General features: G+C 37.5%; 1 protein-coding gene across 1 annotated transcript; it reads left to right on the plus strand.

Annotated features, from left to right (window-relative positions):
* Positions 1–2,947: 2,947 nt before the first annotated feature.
* On the plus strand, positions 2,948–10,481 carry slc6a1a (solute carrier family 6 member 1a). Its single transcript, XM_030770061.1, has 15 exons — positions 2,948–3,185; positions 3,389–3,520; positions 3,797–3,897; positions 4,198–4,307; positions 4,446–4,578; positions 5,082–5,216; positions 5,305–5,408; positions 5,872–5,996; positions 6,263–6,375; positions 7,479–7,610; positions 7,762–7,864; positions 8,659–8,759; positions 9,534–9,701; positions 10,296–10,357; positions 10,436–10,481. Exons 1-15 carry the CDS (start codon positions 2,948–2,950, stop codon positions 10,479–10,481), a joined length of 1,803 nt encoding a protein of 600 aa, XP_030625921.1.
* The last annotated feature ends 8,996 nt before the right edge of the window (positions 10,482–19,477 follow it).

Genomic DNA, 19,477 nt, shown 5'->3' on the forward strand with positions numbered 1-19,477 from the left:
TAAATTTCAAATTGTATCATTAGTAGGTTAGTTCACCCCTCATTGGATTGCCATCTGCTACCATTTTAGCTTCAACTCAACAAGCCAGGGCAAGACTGAGGATGTGAAAGTGATACTGTTGCACCAACATGCCCTGAATCTCTCAGGATCCTCCATCCCCTGAGAATAACTCTTTGAATGTATAATATGTGAAACCTGGTCAATGTGAGAGAGGAAGACAAAATTTCATGCCTTTGTGGTTGAATATTTAAAAACAAAAATCCAAACATATAATTAATTGACCTGATAATAGTTTATATTCTCATATTACAAGTTCCACAGTCATTCAAGTTCATGTACTTGGACTCATGGAAAATGTAAAACCATTGCAAAGCTATTTGAAGAAAAATTAATTTATTTCATGGCAAATGAATTGTTTTAGACCGTTTATGTTGTGTTTATGTTTGCTTACCTTTAGAGTTAAGAAAAGCAAAGATTTAGGTCATATGAACTCACCAAACACGGCAAGAATTATTCTGCTCCTCAGCAAAATGTAATCCCAACCAGATACTGGTATTTGAGGTATGCCAATCAATTTGATGATGTGTGTCAATCAAACATAATTTAAATCCTAGGAGAGGAGGCTTTCAGTTACTCCTTTCCTTTGAGGAAATTCTTTTCCACATGTGCAAAAGAGCAAAGAATTATTGGTTGAACCTTTGCCGTGGTTCGCACACCAGCAGTTGATGTATCTTAACGTTTAAGGCGTAGATGTCGCCTAATTTGAAGGGGGTTGGGTTTGAGCAAGGAAGTGTGTGCGTGTGTGTGTGTGTGCATGTATGTGTGTTTGAGTTGGGTGATGTGGGCAAAGGGGCACACAGAGGGTTCATTTTATATCATTTGAATACAGGACACTTAAGTTGCAAACGTGCATTGTTTGACTGTGTATACATGATACTTCGTCATAAGTTTTCAGCTGGTGTAATCTTCCTTTGAAATGCCACACTTTTGCCAAAGGACCTTAGTGTTCTCTTCTCATCAGAATATCATATTTTATTGTGCTTTTTCCTACTTTGCATGATAACATTAGCCACAGAGGACAGTCCTCAAGATCAGTCTGAAACACTTTATCTTGGTTTAAAGGAATTGTTCAATTTGGCAACACTATGTCCTTGCTGTTCATCGCATTGTTTTTTGAGAAAAAGCAAGAAAATATTCTGAAATAGTCCATACAAATCACCTCTGTCTGACGTGTCTGACGTGGACATGTGCTGTACATTGTAAGTAAGTGTGCGAGAGAGAGAGAGAGAGAGAGAGAGAGAGAGCGGAGGGGGGGATCGACTTTCAGATGACATTGACGCTATGTAGATGCGAGTTGGGAATTGTGCTCCGCTGAACGTTTCTGGTTGTTGATGTTAGACAGTCGCGCAAGCTGCTCCTTCTCGTGTGGATACAGCTACCTCTTCAGCACCACAAACCTCTGGACAGCTCCCAGCAGCAAGACACTTGAGTTCTTTCCCTCAGGATAGTTTTGGCGCTTGTTTCAAGTATTTTAATGGAAAGAAAATATATTTATGTTCCAAGCAACACTGGAAGTTTACAACTTCAGGAGGAATCTACGGATACCTCATTGCACGACTCGCGGCAGCTAACAAAACCTTTTTGGCAGAGATCAAAAATTCACTGTAAGTAAACATGTTTTTTATGTATTGTCGTCCGGTGATCCATGTGAAGTCCATGTGAAGTCATGAAGCGCAAATGACTTAATGCAAGTTGATGTAATTACAAATATACGGGAGAATCATTTCACACCTGCGACGCTGATTTACACTAATTGATTTGAGTGGACGATAATGATGGCATGTGATTCGTCCAGACGAGCCAAAATTGTCTCAGAAATAGAAGAAAGCTTCTTAGGGGGAATGCAAATCTTCGTAAGAGCAGGCTTCGATTGTCGTGTGTCTATTAGGAACAAAGGGATAGCTGTAGCCTGCTGCCTGGTGCGCAAGGTTGTGCGCTCTGGGCATTCTTTGGTTTCCACAGACAAATTGGGTCTCTGAATTTCACGTTAGTGCTGTCTCCTCTAACGTTGTATATACATCTCAGTCTGGAAAGAACAACGAAAAACATTGATAGGTTGATCCAGTAAGCGTAATCAATCGGAACGTTAATGACTCATATCCCAAGAGCTTTGTGCGTGAGCTGCCTGAAAATGTTCTGGCGACTGTTAAAAGTTTATGCAAATTTGTTATCTGCCAGAAATGTGTGGATAGTGATAACTAAATGTATTTTACATGTAGACATTTAATGTCAGGACAGCTGATCACAAATTCGTATCGAATGTTGATTTTTACTGCAGAGAAAAACATGCTTTTGTACGAGGAAAGTTAATTGCTGTAATAGACCACCTTGATATGTATCCCTCGAGAGAGAGAATGAATACAATGATCCGTTGTGTATTTTGGATATTTTAAAAAATATATCGTATGTATATATTTTTATTTATTTATTTGCGTGTTGTCTCCGTAGAATATCTAATCTGTTTACATTTCAATCAGTTTATATTTGTTCATATAATTAATACAAGGAAAATACAAAGGCCTGACGGTTGAGGGTCGACTGAAACAAATATTTTGTCTGGCACGAGGGAAAACATTTGTTTTGAATGCCATCAGTCATTGTCACCTCCACAGTCTCAATTGAGACACGGTCAACACGGCAAAACTCCCCTGAGACCCAATCTCCAAATGAATTACGATGTGCTGTCTATCGCAGAAAAAAGAGAATAAGCTTAGGTCAAATGTATTTATTTAAAAATTTCAGGTTAACAGCAACTCACGTTGCGGTGTTCGGCCAGTTGAAACAGTTGATCCTGAGGTTTGTTTAAAAAACCGCGAAGCTGCTGTCTACGTGGACTGGTGCTGAAATTTCCCGTCCAGCTGCCAGGACCTCTGCCAAACCCAGAGACATGGCGACAAACGGAACTAAAAGCACGGATGGACAAGTTGTGACAGAACTTAACGAGGTATCTACAAATGACAAACCAAAACCAGCAGAGGAGAAGAAACCCGAGAAGAACAAAAAAGATATTCCCGACAGGGAAACGTGGAGAGGAAAATTTGATTTCCTACTGTCGTGTGTTGGTTATGCCATTGGACTAGGCAACGTTTGGAGATTTCCTTATCTCTGTGGGAAAAACGGCGGAGGTAAACACGATTTTATACACCATTGTGTCTGTTGAGACAACAGGAGATGTGCTGCCCCTTTTAATGATTTGTTAAAATTATTGTTATTTTTTCACACGCAGTTCTAACGAAAATATTCAGTTTAAATGTTTCATTTACTTCTAATGTCATGCTAAAGTCTTTCGTTTGTAACATTTGAACTTTCATTCACCTTTCCTATGCAGGGGCCTTCTTGATTCCTTATTTTTTGACTCTCATATTTGCCGGAGTACCTTTGTTTCTGCTCGAAACCGCTCTTGGTCAGTACACGTCTATCGGTGGCCTCGGTGTATGGAAACTAGCCCCAATGTTCAAAGGTATATCCGACTGAGCACAATTTTTCTCACCCCCCTTTTCCACTCCTTCTTTCATGTTGAGTACTAAAAATATCAAAATAGTTAGTTACCACTGGGAGCCATTTTGACTTTAAAGTCACAGAAAGAGAGATAGCTTGCATTTAGATCTTGTGAATCACTGAGATATTTGCCCGTTAAGGCCATTTTTTTAATTATGCCTTTCCCAGACTACCATAAGATCATAATAATATTATAAGTGGCACATCAGGTTACGTATCTACAATTTTCCCACCGCAGGAGTTGGGCTAGCAGCAGCTGTCCTGTCCTTCTGGCTCAACATCTACTACATTGTAATCATTGCTTGGGCCCTGTACTACCTTTACAACTCTTTCACAGCTGTAAGTGTGTTCATACATATACATATACATATACATATACATATACATATACATGTGTGTATGTATGTGTTTATAAGTTACATTTATTATACAAAGAAACATAGAGATTCATGTGTAATGTGGTGTATGTGTAGCTAAATGTATCTTGAATTTCCTTTATATATATGTGTGTGTGTGTATATTTGCATATACATTAACACACACACACACACACACACACACACACACACACACACATATATATATATATATATATATAAAAATATATATTGTATATATTTTATATATTTAATTTTTCAGGAGCTACCATGGAAAAGCTGTAACAACCCATGGAATACAGACAGATGTTATTCAAACTACAGTATTGTAGATACCAGTAATCTCACCAGTGCAGTCATGGAGTTTTGGGAGTAAGATTTTTGTTTGTTATAATAACACAATACCATACGTCACTTCTAAACTATTACATGTGAGAAAAATAAGTTTAAAGTACAGAATACAGTTTTCCTGTGTAATTGACATCCTTGTTTGTCGGTCTGTTCTTGTAGACGTAACATGCATCAAATGACAGATGGTTTGGAAAAACCAGGTCAAATACGAGTGCCACTTGCAATAACATTGGCCGTTGCTTGGGTTCTTGTGTACTTCTGTATCTGGAAAGGTGTCAGCTGGACTGGAAAGGTAAGGTTTAATTTCCTGTTCAGTGTTTTGTGTGGTTGGTTGTGAATGAATGTGTAACGTGTAGGATGGATCACCACTCGCAGAACACAATTCATTTTATTTTACTCCATGTCACGGAGAGTCCTTAGAGAAATGAGCACTTAGTGAGAGAAGATGGGGTTTTGCACATCAGAAACAATAGGAAAAAATTTTTGATTAGTTTTAAGGTTCTAGTCCACTGAAACAATTACTTGTCTTCAGTTAAAAATAAGTAATTGTTCACAGTCGTATTCCCTGATTGGAAAACAAATAAGCCTCTCTTCTAATTAGGGTTTGTATATTTCTAATTATGTAATAGCAACACTAGCAAAACAAAAGTTGAACATGGTAGAAAAAACATGGGGGAGGGAGCAAGCAAGACAATTAAACACGTAATGCATCTTTGTCTGCTTACCATACAGAACACACTCTATTTGTTTTCTTGAATCAAATCGCAGAACAATGATTTTTTTTTTCTCTTTTAGGTTGTTTACTTCTCTGCCACATACCCTTATTGCATGCTGTTTATTCTGTTCATCCGTGGGGTCACTCTTCCTGGGGCGAGAGAAGGCATTTTGTTTTATATCACACCTGATTTCGAGAAGCTGAAGGAGTCTGAGGTAATTCAGAGGTGTCAGTTCAAAACAGCACCTAATAAAGAACAAACAAATTGTTTTTCTAAAACCTCTCTTCTGCATTTTTTTTCAGGTGTGGCTGGACGCTGCCACTCAAATCTTCTTCTCGTATGGTTTAGGTCTGGGGTCCCTGATAGCACTGGGAAGCTACAACCCATTCAATAACAATGTTTACAGGTATAGACAGTCACATTTTAGGGTACATAAAGAGATACTGAACCTATAAATTGATTATTTAAAGATTGTTGAATTACTAAAGAGTAATTTAGACAATTTAGGAACAAAAGAGACTCCCTTTTAACATTGTGTCATTTGCTTTTAGTTTATAATACAAATAAAATACAGGATATGGCAAATAATGTGGCATTTCTCCCATTTTTGCACATTGTTTAATCAGATTATTAGAGTTTAATAACATATGCAGATTGATCTATCAGTGGGTTGTTTGTGAGCTGTCTCTCATTTGTTAACTGTAAGATGCACCGTAAGCCAAACTACAACATGGCGTTGTGCAGATTAATTCTCTGCTGCAAACTCAACAGACATTTACTTGCTTACTGTAAGGCTGGTAATAGATATCTCAGGAATATATATATTGCAAGGCTGACATCAATCATTTTGTGTGACCTCTTTTCCCCAGAGACTCGATTATTGTTTGCTGCATCAACTCTTTCACCAGCATGTTTGCTGGATTTGTTATCTTTTCCATTGTTGGCTTTATGGCACATGTGACCAAGAAGCCAATCGCTGATGTGGCTGCATCAGGTAATTGGTTGATTAATAATTCAGTAAGACTGTCTCACTGTCATTACATAACTACTGGAGGTGATTTACATGCCTCATTACCAAAAACTAATTCATGAATCAGAAATAACACCACTTGAATAAGCCACTACATTCACATCTCATTTCAACAGACTGTCAAGAGGTTGAACACCCCCTGCAAATAGCTGTGTTTTGACAGATTTATGTATTGATTGATTGATTGATTGATTGATTGATTGATTGATTAATCCTATACCTGTCTTCAGGTCCTGGTTTGGCCTTCCTCGCCTACCCTGAAGCTGTGACACAGTTACCCATCTCCCCTCTTTGGGCTATTCTCTTCTTCTCCATGTTGCTAATGCTGGGGATTGATAGTCAGGTAAGAATAGCAAAATTACGTATTCTGGTTCTGACCTAGAAAAACAAGAAGACGCTGCTTATCTTGTCTCACAAATTCCTCTCGCCTTCCTCTGACTTGTTACTATGTGTTTTTCTAGTGTGCTGCTCCTAGTGGCCAGATATGGAACAACATTGAATTTTAACGTCTCCTTATGTCACCCCTGTTGGCCTATAGAGCCTTGAGTCAATTCACGCTCTTTGATAATGATCTAATTTTCTCCCATATTGAACATCTGTTATATTTTGTGTCGTGGCTCTTTCTACTGATGATTTCTTTATGAGAACAGATAGCACGCTGTTGTTCATGTTTTTGGAGCATGCATCCACTGCTTAATAGTCAAAACATATTTATTCAATGATTGTAACAATTTAGCATTTTCCTCAGACATCTGTTTTTCATAGGATGTCTAAACTGTTTTGCTACTTTCATTGAGTTAATGAACAAACTGCTGTTAGGCTTCTCATAGGGATTATGTACGCACATAAGCATAAGCAAATCTTTATGCACATAAACTTTATTCTGTAATCAACTTATATGTCATCAAATAATGGTTTTTATTTTTATTTATTTTTGCCTCTGTGTTCTATAAAACAATACCACCATGATAATGAAAACTTTAAAATTTTCATAAAAACTTCCTAAAAATATGGGTAAAGTCAATCATAGTATTGTTTGCTTATCTGTGTGTACTTCATCAAGGCTTCATCAACACAAAGCCAGTTCTGAAATGAATTAGAATGACATTTAACCTCCACTCCAGAACATTTGGCTTTTCACTAGAGTGTTCAACAATAATGTGACATACGTCTAGATCACATTCACTCTAAGCTGCTGGGTGTGTATGTACCAGTTCTCAGTAAATTTGCAGAAATATCAGCCATGTCTCAGCTGTACTAATACTGGAATGAATCAAGTGTGCCTATAGTGTATAAAAGAGCACTTGCCACAGCAGTTCTGTTAGTAAATGGTTAGTAAACACCCTCACGTTTGAATTGTTCTTCACACTGTCATGTCTAACACTATTCACTAGTAGCCTGACATGCAATAACACTGAATATTAATGGCTCCTTATGTCGACCCAGTTCTGTACTGTGGAGGGCTTTATCACTGCCCTGGTGGACGAGTTTCCCAGGGTACTGAGGAGGCGGAGAGAGATATTCATTGCTGCTGTGTGTGTTGTGTCGTACATCATTGGCCTGTCCAACATCACACAGGTAGACCCTCTGTTTTCTTTTGTTTCATGCTTTTTGTACCTCCATGAATTAGAGTATCTGATCAATAAGCACAAATTGTTTATTCTTATGATTCAGTGTCCAATTTTTGACTTCAAAGCTTTAGTGAATTTCCCTTGTAACCTTTTTTCAGGGTGGCCTCTATGTCTTCAAACTCTTTGACTATTACTCTGCCAGTGGAATGTGTCTGCTCTTCCTGGTGTTCTTTGAGTGTATTTCCATCTCCTGGTGCTATGGTGAGAATCACTGGAGATTATTGGATTATTCCTTCATGGAGAATTGAAGACCATCTAGTAATGGACTTTCATGGCAGCTTTCAAACTATACAATTTCAGTTGAATTTTTCTTTTTCTTTTTTTGATTCGTTCTTTTGATTTTTGCTGTATTTTGGGGACCATCTATGCAATTTTAAAACTCTTGGATGGAGCAACATCTTTGATAAATGTCTTTCATTGATTAAAGTAAAAAATATCTCAAAAGACCCAGCAGCCATGGATACCAAACATCCCCATGTAACTCTTCAGGTCAAACCTGAACCCCCTAAGGCCAAATGGAAGAATTATGTCTATTTTCAGAAATTGAGCTTCATGGGGTTTTGTATTGATCTGTTTATTTAAGCTCAAAGCCTTTTGCACCATTTTAACCTTTGACTATACTGAGTAATAAATCTTTATTTTATATACATCCAGACAAACAGAAAAGCTTCTCCAAGTCATAAATAAACATAATTTTTGCACATGAATGACACAATTGCAAAAGTAAATGTGATTCTGTAAGTCTTAAGACATACGAGTAAGCAAAAGCAGAAAAGGGCAAGAGGGAGCTTTGTTATTGCCTCTTTAAGGTTAATATATACGTAACAGTCACTGCAGAACCCCTTACCAGCAGTCTCATTATTCAACCTTTGTGCACTCCACTTGTAGAGTGTAACATTTATAGATCAGCACTGGTAATATCAGGTGTCCTTTCATAAACTGCCTGAAAGACTAACAGAGTGATGAAAATACTGAAATTTTTCATTCTATTTCAGGAGTGAACAAATTTTATGATAACATTGAGGAGATGATTGGCTATAAGCCATGCATATGGTGGAAACTGTGCTGGGTTTTCTTCACTCCACTGATTGTGGCTGTAAGTACATGTCTAAATCTGTTGCTATGAGTTCATCACTTTTGTCCAGCCAAAGGCTGGGCAAAGCTGTATTGTGGTATTGAAATTCCATTCATCTTTGACTTCATTAATGATTTACCATGCCTTCAAGGTATATCAATTTATTGCTTTTCCACAGTGTACGTAAAAAAATATTGCAGTAGAAATCTATATTGCTTGATTAACATCCCAAAAGAATACATTTGTGTCTTTTTGCTCAATTATGTCACCTAAATTTCAGTGTTTCAGTTGTTGATTTTGTGTTTTCATCTTTTAAAAAAGGGAAATTAATTAACGAAATCAAAGATTATTAGCACATATATTGTTTTGTTAAAACTGTGTTTTGAATGTCATTTTATTTTCTTGATTACGTTACATGAATGTGAGTGACTTGATTGTGCCTCTGTTCATGGTGGCAACGCCTGCATCTGAGAAAATCTCATATGGCTTGCATGTGAACAGAGGTTGAAAAACACTGATCTATGATTTAAAGGAAAGGATACTGAACCTCTATAGTTCCCACATGTCACATATCTCTGGTAAATTCTGTTACATTTCTAGCAAGGTTTTTAAGAGGAAAAGTCATGTATTGACCTGAGAAAAACACTCCCCCATGCTCCTGATACTCAGAACAATGTGTCACCTTTTTTCTTCTTGTCTTTCAGTGATAAGTTCAACATTTATTTAATCAAAAATAGGAGGTAGAGTGCTGTAAAAAGACAGTTTGTCACTGTTATGTTTCTTTTTCTTTTGCAGGGCGTGTTCCTATTCAGTGCAGTTCAAATGGTTCCCCTCACCATGAACAACTATGTGTTTCCAGCATGGGGTCAGGGGGTAGGCTGGCTTATGGCCTTGTCCTCCATGGTCCTGATACCTGGATACATGGGTTACATGTTTCTCAATCTGAAAGGGACGTATAAGGAGGTAACACAGCTCAGCTGGCAATTTTAAGCACTTTATAATTATTATTTCACCTGTGTATTTACTGCGTAAATTTACAGTGTAAAAGCTCAGCTTTACATGGTTATATGTTAAGACAAAAGTTTTACTAAACTGCCTGCAGTACAAATAGGAATTAGACTTAAAATTGTACAATTTTGGATTCATATTTGGAAAGATAGCGCCAAGATTTTTTTTTTCTTTTTTTTTTGGCAAATTTACACAGTGAATCTAGCTAACTGGACCTTGGGACATAAATCTCTCCTGAATATACTTGAAACTTCAAAGAGTATCTCTATGTAAGAGATTATTCATTATGGAATAAACTGAAAACTCAGTTTGCCTTTATTTTACTTTTTTTTTTATTTTTACTTAATATTATTTTTCGGTAAATTTCCTTTAGAAACAGTTTCAACAACTACATCTCTGGAGTGCTCACTAAATGTGTGCAGAAGGATATAACAGTCCATTTAGATGTATTAAAAGTACATTTCAAAGTACTTTTTGTATAAATATCTATGCTAAGGTCTCAGTACACCCATTCATTACTTTCTGTTTGGTATGTCTGGTGTATACCAGCGAATCAGGATAATGCTCCAACCTCCAGCTGTGGTAAAAGCCCAGGAGAATGGACCTGAGCAGCAACAGCAGCAGCAGCAGCAGCAGCAGCAACAGCCACAGGCCCAGCAGCAGCCGCAGCCGCAGCCGCAGCCGCAGCCGCAGCCAGAGAACCCAAACCCTGCAAACGAGGAGGCAAATGTCTAATCCCACAGACAGCACCATCATTGATGACCATTACCAAGGACTTCCATGTTTCTAATAGAATCACCTACCTCCAGGGGCAATACGTGATCAACCTACTCATCAAATGTGTGTTTAAATCAACCATTGCATTTGTAACTCTTACCTGGGTCTGTAGTATTACTAGTGAGATTTGCAAATGCAAAGTGCAGACTGTTGGTGTGTATAGATTTTCCAGATATCCTTACAAAAAAAAAAGAGAAAAAAAGAAAGAAAAAAAAAAAGAAACCAATCTACTCAATACTGTTTGTGACTAAAATCTGATTATAACATGGTAATACTGTGAGAAGAACAAACAAATTGCTTTAGCAATGTATAAAATAAATATTCATGAGGTAAGAACTGTTAGTATATTGCACAGCAAATAAAAGCACAGGAAGAGTTCTACAGAAGCTACGAGAACATGAAAGAGATAACACCAAAATTTCGTGGTAATTTAGAGATCCTCTTTCTGCTAATCCAGACACTGTATTCTATGAAGCAAACCCTATGCCCTAACTGTGAAATGTGTCGGTACCTACAAATATGAAGCACAATGGAGTTTGAATTAATAGAGCCCTTGGGTAATCCAGTGTATCTGTTGTTAAGTACTTTTGTTGAGAGAGACTGTTACTATTTTATTTTACTTTTATGAGAAAAAAATGAAAATACTTGTATGTGATCAAAACATTTTTAGAATTATTTTTAGGATGTTTTGTACTATAAATGTTGTGACCGAGGACCAAAATGATAGACAGACAACAGCAAAAACCTAACTATGCCATGCAGTGTTTCGTCTGAAAAGCACAGGGTACTAAAACTTACAATCTCACAATGAATAATATTAAAATACAGGGTGAGCATTTTTACTGCCCAAGCTGACTATCAACCAATGCTGAAAATGGAGTTATGTTTACACTTAAATTCTTCCCTCAATAAGTGTTGGTGACTAGTCCATATCAGCCAGGACAGTACTACCAAGCTGAAAAGAAAGAGGTACTTAGCATTAACATTAATTGTTAAATCATAATTTTAACAAAGTTAATGTATTTTATGCATGACTGTGCCAATTTCTGGTAATTCAAGAGAAACTTAATGTTTAAATTACTTGTCATTTGTCCTTAATTAAATTTGAGCTCTGTAAAGCACATATTTAACAAAACATGGTCAGCACAATGAACTTGCCGCATACAATGTGCGATTACACACTCACACACACACACACAATTGGCAAACTATTGTTCTTGATGTTTACAATTCTCTCTCTGTTGCCAGTACATGCATTGTTTGGGCAGTGAATAGATAATTCAGTATAATATATAAACAGTTGTTTATTTTGCCTTGACTCAAAAAATTAAAAGCACAAAGCTTTAATTCCATTAACTACTCTTATAGCGTGTTAGGACAATGATAGAATGATAGTTTGCATATGTGGCAGCTACATGTGAAGGGTATCTGGTCAAAGATGATATGTTTACTTTCAGGAGAAAAGTACCTAGATAAAGTGTGAAATGGCTATGTCCTGTGAATTTTGTACAAAGTTACTTTGCCACAGTTTTCTCTGGAACTTTGTTGTAAAACTGTGTTGTGTTAAACATGTAACTGTGAATGTCTGTATTACAATGGAAGTTTATTGTCTAAATGTTGAAACATTTTAAAAAGAATTGCTGTTTTCTGCAATAATTATTTTGATCTCAGAAACCGAAGCACATATCTAAAGGAAATATGAAAAGGTGACAATGATTATAAAATATTATAATTATAATACAAATAGAATTTATGTCTAGTAATAAATAATATTGTTTTGTATATTTTTAACTGTTACCCTGTCTATAACATAATATACACAGGATATGTATTTAAATGGTGTCATATGATAAAGCACGATTGTCATGTTATTTAAAAAATAAAAAATAAAGATTCTAGAAAACATTTGTTCTCATCGAGCATATGCTTATTTTAATACATCTGCTGTTTTGACTTTAACAATTTTTTTGGGGGGGGGGGGGTAACTTTCAATTTAAAGCATTCAAAAAAGGAGAGATAAGAGGAAATTTTCAATGAATAATGGGACAATTACTCTGGAGCAAATTAAACCTTCAAAGGATATGCACATAGGCAAGCAGGAATGAACAGAGATGACTGAACAAAAAAATGTTTTAGGTAGAAACGTTGATGAATGCGAAAGGGATAATTCAGAAATATTGTGTAAAATCTTACTGCTTATCACTTTTGATTTCCATTGTTGTTCATCTCGTGCATCTCGTAATTTTCCCATTTTCCAATGGAAGAAAAGCACTGTTTACATGATTTTATAAATAAGGTAAGTGTGAGGATAAGAGAATTACTGGGAAGAAATTTTAAAAATTAAGGCATACATAAATGCCTTAAAATGTGCTTGTGAACGTCTTTGAACATTACATTATAATGCTTTGGATTCTGGAATCAAGGGACTTCACACGTCTCCCATCTGCTTCTCACACAGCTGTTGCCGCTGGTAACCTGGCTAGTGATGGCATCGGCAGTACCAGCGCAGACCGTTACATGGCCTTTCACATGCACACAACGAGTGAAAGCCAGAAATGCCTGCCAGCGCTGTGCCGCCTGCATACACTACATATGTGAGCGAGCAAATAACATGTTCTGTGTTACTGGCATCGGCCTTAAGAGATGGTCCCTGTCTCAGCCTCATGCAATTCAGATATGAATCAGTGTAACAGCTGCCAGCAATCCCAATTAATTATAGAAATAATTTCAGATCAGCATTTTCATCCATAAATGTGTGCTTTTTAACCACCACGCACATATAATTTGCATCATCTTGACTGCAAATGAGGATTAAAAAATATATTCTTTCTTGTTTTTTTTTTTTTTTTTAACTGCTTTCTAAACCTCAACCGCAGGGGGAAAAAAAAGAAAGAAAAATGCCTTGAGTTCTTTCCACTGCAGAATGACAAAGGATTGTCTGGCCGAAAAAAAAATATTGGAAGATGAAAGTAGAGGACACTCTGGAGGATTTAACATTTCTTAGCACACTGGGTGAAGGCCCTATTTTTAAAGAGGAGAGGAGCCTGCAGCGGTGCCTGTGGAGAGGGCACGGGAAGAGCAGTCTGCTGATCCATGATGCTTTCCTATGAGGTTAATGCACTGCGGCAGCTCATACGTTCACACTGGCCATCATAATTACTCCTCATACAGCTCTAATGCAAAAAAGTAATTGACTCTCTGTTCCCATAACATGTTTGTTAGTATAATAGTCATGCTGCTCCACGAGATGAAACAGACGTAGAATATCATAGCTGTAAGAGTAATGGTTGATTTTTGCTTCACAAATTTTTTAAATGCCCTCAGCGACTTAGTTTCAGAAATGATACTGTTTCACCCTGGTGGAACAAAATAGGCATGATACTGGTGTACGCAACCACATATATTAAATATTTTGATGGGTTTTTCACAAATAAAAAGGCATTCTCTTAGCTCCTATCTAACTGGTCTCTTGAGAAGATATGGAAACAGTAACACACTCAATGACATCAATATGCCCAGAGCAATTTTGATTATATCTTCAATAAGACGCTTGAAAAATGTTCATCATGCAAGTCCACAATTTTGTCCTTGGAAACATGGCTCCTCAAGCATGAATGCTGAGTAATTTTTTTACATTTGTGGTTTTATATTTGGGCTGGATGTGTGAGGATATTTTGCAGGGGTGTGATTAAACAGAGATCTCTCTTGGCTGTGTTTAGCCCACCCCCACAGGCGAGTATGTGCCATCATGTTTCACCCATGTTTGAGTCCCTTCCCCTCTCACACTGCAGATATGGAAACATCCGGATGGCTTTTCTTCAGGCAGACAGGCCGTGTAGACCAACAGTCACGCTTCAGCTCTGAAAGCTCTATCTCTGCCCTCCGATAGGGCTGTATGGCTTGAAGCTAATTACAACATATGGTGGTGAGCTTGAAATGCCTCAGAGAATGCAACATGTATGCTCCTCTGCTCTCTCTGTTTGCATTCACTGCATGCAAAATGGGGACACCAATGTAGCCTACTGTAAATCCAGCTTGTGCTCCTGCCCATGCAAACAGTTAGTGTGTTTCCCATCTGGTGTAAGGTGTCTGTGATTTGAAACTCAAATGTAAATCAGATTTCTATAGAACTGTTGAAAATACACTGAAATGTTTAGCATTATATAACTCTATATAGTGCCAGCAATGTGTTTTTATTATTACTATTGTTGTTGTTAATTATAGTAGTAGTATTAGTAGTAGTAGTAGTAGTAGAAGTAGTAGTAGTAGTAGTTGTAGTAGTAGTAATGATAGTGTTAATTTATTATTATTATTAGTAGTAGTAGTAGTAGTAATATTGCTACGTTTCCATAGAGATATACATTACAAAAGGCGTACATTTTTTCTTATACAGACGTTTTCTGTGTCTTATTACAGCTAACATAAATCATGATACATATTTAGGGGCTCCACTTGATCAGAGAGAGATAACATAATGACTGAATGATTTTATATCTATTCATTAGTGGCATGTCCCCAGTGACCTTAAGTCTGCTCTTGCCTGCCTGGGCTGTTTGTCATAGTTCATAACATCTCCATATACTGCCACAGGCTTACCGTGGAGTCACAGCAGATTAGCATACAGCCACAATTCAGCCTGCTAATCAGGCTGCATAACAAGGAGAGAGAGAGAGAGAGAGACAGAGAGAGAGAGAGAGAGAGAGAGAGAGAGAGAGAGAGAGAGAGAGAAGAGGAATATGTGCTGAGATGGATAGCAGAGCAGTGACATACTGATATTGATGGATATCTCATTAAGACTCTCATATCTCTTATATGTAAATATACATAGAGAAATGTATTTTTATAGTAGTGTTTTAAAAAGCAATTATAAAAGGTCATGTTTTACTCATTAGAACCATCTGTGACCTTAGACACAACAATGTCAATCGTATTTGAACAGCTGCTCAGTGAAAATAAAATATACATCTATGTATCACAATAATTATTAAGTCAAAAACAGCCAATGAAGCATTAAACCCATCTGTACATATATGTGTGTGTGTGTGTACAGATCACAACTATGTTCAAATGTCAGATTTCACCTTATAAATTAGCTTACCTTAAAGAGGTAAAGCTTACTTTAAAGAGGATTACAGACAGAGGAGGACTTGCTTTGGGCTCTGTAGACCGTCATTCCAAATGAGTTGTGTCATTTTTGTTAGGATACATTGCTCATTCATTCAGTGTGCACCAGGGGCTTGGCTTCAGTCCATTCCAGATGCATGCATCAGGTGAAGAGGAAGACACAGGAAGAATAGGTTTTTCACGACTGAGATCAGCAGGCTTTTTATAGCAGAGACAAAACAATTTCAGCATCTTCACGCGTACCAGCGTACAATCTCCAACTATTCTGAACCTGTTACGCTAATCTTTAATTTGCCTCCTTTTGGTTTGGTTGTGATATCTGTAACACTCACACACACACACACACACACACACACACAGTATAAACACATTAGCATGCTAATACACACTAGCTAGCAGCATCAGAGTAGCAGTAGTCTGCAGCCCTAGGTATGACGTCAGAAATGATCCTGTTCATAAGAAAATAACAGGAAAGTAGTGCTTAGTATGCATCAAGTTTCATTATGGGGGAAAACTGGATGGGTTTAATGTTTTCTTGGCTGACCGTAACATTAACCTTATTGTGATACACAAATTTAAATTTTATTTGTACTGCACTGTTGTTCTAATAGAAATGGCATTGTCATGTCTAAGGCCACAGAAATGGCTCCAGTGAGTAAAATACGTAGAATGGCTTGTAAGTAAAGTACAATACATCACACATAACAGATTTCTTAATGCACTTTCTGCTTACAGAATTTTAAAAAGGCTGAGTCAGAGTTCTATCAATATCAATATGTTAATGTTGTATTGTCTGAGTGCATATTGCCCTACTACTCTCTCTGTCTCTCTCTCTCTGTTTCTGTGTGTGTGTGTGTGTGTGTCTCTCTCTCTCCCTGACCCTCTACCACAGAGAAGATATTTCATTGACACAACTTTTCATTGTTAGCTTTCTCACTTGTCCAAGTGGATGTAAATTAATCTCAGTCCCTTCTCCCCCTCTTGTTATTTCCACTCAGATGCTGCCTACTCATGCTCTATGTGATGTGACGTGTTCGCGTGACCTTAGAGGCGCAAGTCAGTATGCAATAATTAGCATCACACCAAAGTTTCTGTAGGTTATGCACTGTGTCACGTAATGTATATACATGCCTGCGTATATGCAGAGAGAGAGAGAGAGAGATAGGGCTCAGTGTTTGTGCGGAGCACTAATTAATATACTCTGGCCCAGGCGTGTAGACTAAAGTGCAGTGAGCCAGTGCTCTGACAGGTGAGAGTCTGATTTTTTTTTAGTGCAGTGCTTTGATAAGGTGAGGGTCTGATCGTCCCTGCCCTGGCCTATCACTGTTTCACAGTTTCGGTCCCCGTGATGAGAAAGTCCCATTGCTTTCTACAATATGTCATAACTAACCCTGCTTACTATCGTCTTAATCTTGTCATTATTTTGTTTGCATAAAATCCACCACAATGTGGCTTATTTAACTTATTTCCTAAAACCTCTCTAACAGGCAGGTGTACATATTACATGAGTACACACCCAAGAATTAATACTGAAATATTTCCCCTCATAGATGATGAAAGAACTGACAGTCACGATAATGTGCAATTGACTTCCATAGCACAGCAATGAAATGTACTCCGCCATGATACAAACATTTGACCTAAACAAACCAGCATCACAAATGCACCTGAAAGACCAGCTAGACGCATATAGCGTGGCAATATTTGAATGACTGTTCAAGTGTTCACGTATTCATGCACGAACTTCCATATGGCACCGAGCCACTCAGTGTCTTTACAGAATTATGGACACTCAGTTTCTTGCGCTTGTACTCATCCACTGAGTATTCAGCCTAAAATTCTGAGTTTGCATTGCAGTAGAGGAGAAGCCGTGCAAGCTGGTGCTAAAGATTTCCTCAGGCTATCTCTACTCTGGCAAACACACCCCTCATGAGACAAGCAGTGTAACTGTAACTGAAGTGTAACTGGTCTCGTCAGAGCCAATCGCTTCCCTGCGTTATCTGGCAGTCCGTTACGTGTGGTTTTGTGCGTGGCTGGACCCTGAAACAGACACTGCCAGGTAGGATAAGAGTTTGTGAGCTGCTATGTGTTACGAAGCACTGCCCTGTCCAATTCACCATGAGGCTATTTGAAGCTACAGCGTGTGTGTGGCCCTCCATGAACTCCGTGGTTGCCTATTGCTGATGTTTCACCTGAAAGCACAGGGTTCAGTTAAGCCTTTCTTCCCTGTTTTGAGTCCAGACGGGGAAAGGAAACCTGAACACTTTTCATATCTAACATTCGGATGACTTTGAAAAACAGTGTCTATGTCAAGTATTTATAAATCATTAGTAAACTGCTCACTACAAATTTGTTAATGATATATAAACCATTCATTCCAAAGCATCATTCATATATTTATTCACACAAATAAACAATAATCAACTATTTATGAAAGATGATTGAAAGATGAATAAATTGATGAATGCCTGATGAATAGTGTGGGTGACTATTAAATACAAACACATTTGAACTGTTTAATGATTTACACCATTCATCATAAAATATTAACAGGTTAACATATTAAGGAGAGCGATATATGAATTCATTTCAATAGAGCTACCAAAATTCTTTTATAAAAAGACTTAAATCCCTCCTTTCAGTAGGTTCAGCTCACCAGCAATGACATCTCTGACAGGCCTTGTTTCCTCTCCAGAAATAAAGGAGAGAGAGAGAGAGAGAGAGAGAGAGAAAGGCCATTGACATACAACACAGAACAAATATGCACAGAACAGAACAAATATGCAGCAAATGCCTTCATATATGCTCCACTGGTTTTTACTATTACTGTGCATAATATACCTTTTTACATATGTGTTTCTTAATGTATGAATTCATTTCCTGCCTCTAGGTCTTTTTTGCAGTGTAAACATCCCCCACTCACCTGGACTGGATTAACTTAATGTAATGATGAGCTCAGATGCTTATGAACAGGCAAAGCCTCAATGTCAGAGTTCTCTGTATGTCTGATGAATAAACAAACAAATAAATAAATACATAACTAGTAAAGTATTTGGGATTTGTAGTTTTCCACTCATGAAACAAGAATGATTTGGAAATCATTCATTTTTCTAGGAAAAAAGAAAAGGTTTAGATTCCTTAAACAGAAATATAAAGCAATTAGGTGACATCAAATAATGGTTATGTATGACTGGCAAAATAGTGTGATTTTGTTTATTCACTTGCTAGTTTCTGTCAGGAAACTATAAAGATGTGTTAAAGGATAAAAAAAATCTACACTGTACATTTTTAACCTTTTCAAACATATTGAAGATAGACGGGCTGGTTATGTTCAGTTGTCCCAAGGCTGTACCTGAAAAAAAGAAAAGAGAAAAAAAAATACAGTTCTCTAATAGGAATGAGAGCGCGTCTCTGCTGTATGGTGCCTTTGATGAGGAAGGAGAGCACAGAGAATAGATTATGTAACATCTTTAGCACACATGCCGGCGTGTGTGACTGCCAAAAGGGAAGAGAAAGAAAAAGAGAGAGAGAGTGAGTGAGGGGGATAGAGAGAGAGAGCGAGAGAGAGAGAGAGAGAGAGAGAGAGAGCGAAGATGGAGGATGTAATGGCGTTGCTTATATTGGCGTTTAGTTGGTATCCATATTAAAATTGCTCATCCATGCAGCTGTAACATGCTGTCCTAATAAACCTCCTAATGAGCTAGAGTGCCTTAAAGTGACGTTGGAACATTTATCTATTGCTACACACCCAATCTGATTGGTGCAACAGAAATCTTTTCCCGTCTTTGGGTTGGGGGTGGGGGACAGTTCTTAGGACCCGATAAAATGAA

The sequence above is a fragment of the Chanos chanos genome, chromosome 3 (genome assembly GCF_902362185.1).
Source record: "Chanos chanos chromosome 3, fChaCha1.1, whole genome shotgun sequence".
Taxonomy (NCBI): domain Eukaryota; kingdom Metazoa; phylum Chordata; class Actinopteri; order Gonorynchiformes; family Chanidae; genus Chanos; species Chanos chanos.

Excerpts from the sequence above, each read along its gene's own strand:
- slc6a1a (XM_030770061.1), top strand. The coding sequence starts at position 2,948 with ATGGCGACAAACGGAACTAAAAGCACGGATGGACAAGTTGTGACAGAA. Across the intron at positions 3,898-4,197 it reads TTTACAACTCTTTCACAGCT|GAGCTACCATGGAAAAGCTG; the intron begins GTAAGTGTGTTC and ends TTAATTTTTCAG. Across the intron at positions 9,702-10,295 it reads TGAAAGGGACGTATAAGGAG|CGAATCAGGATAATGCTCCA; the intron begins GTAACACAGCTC and ends GGTGTATACCAG.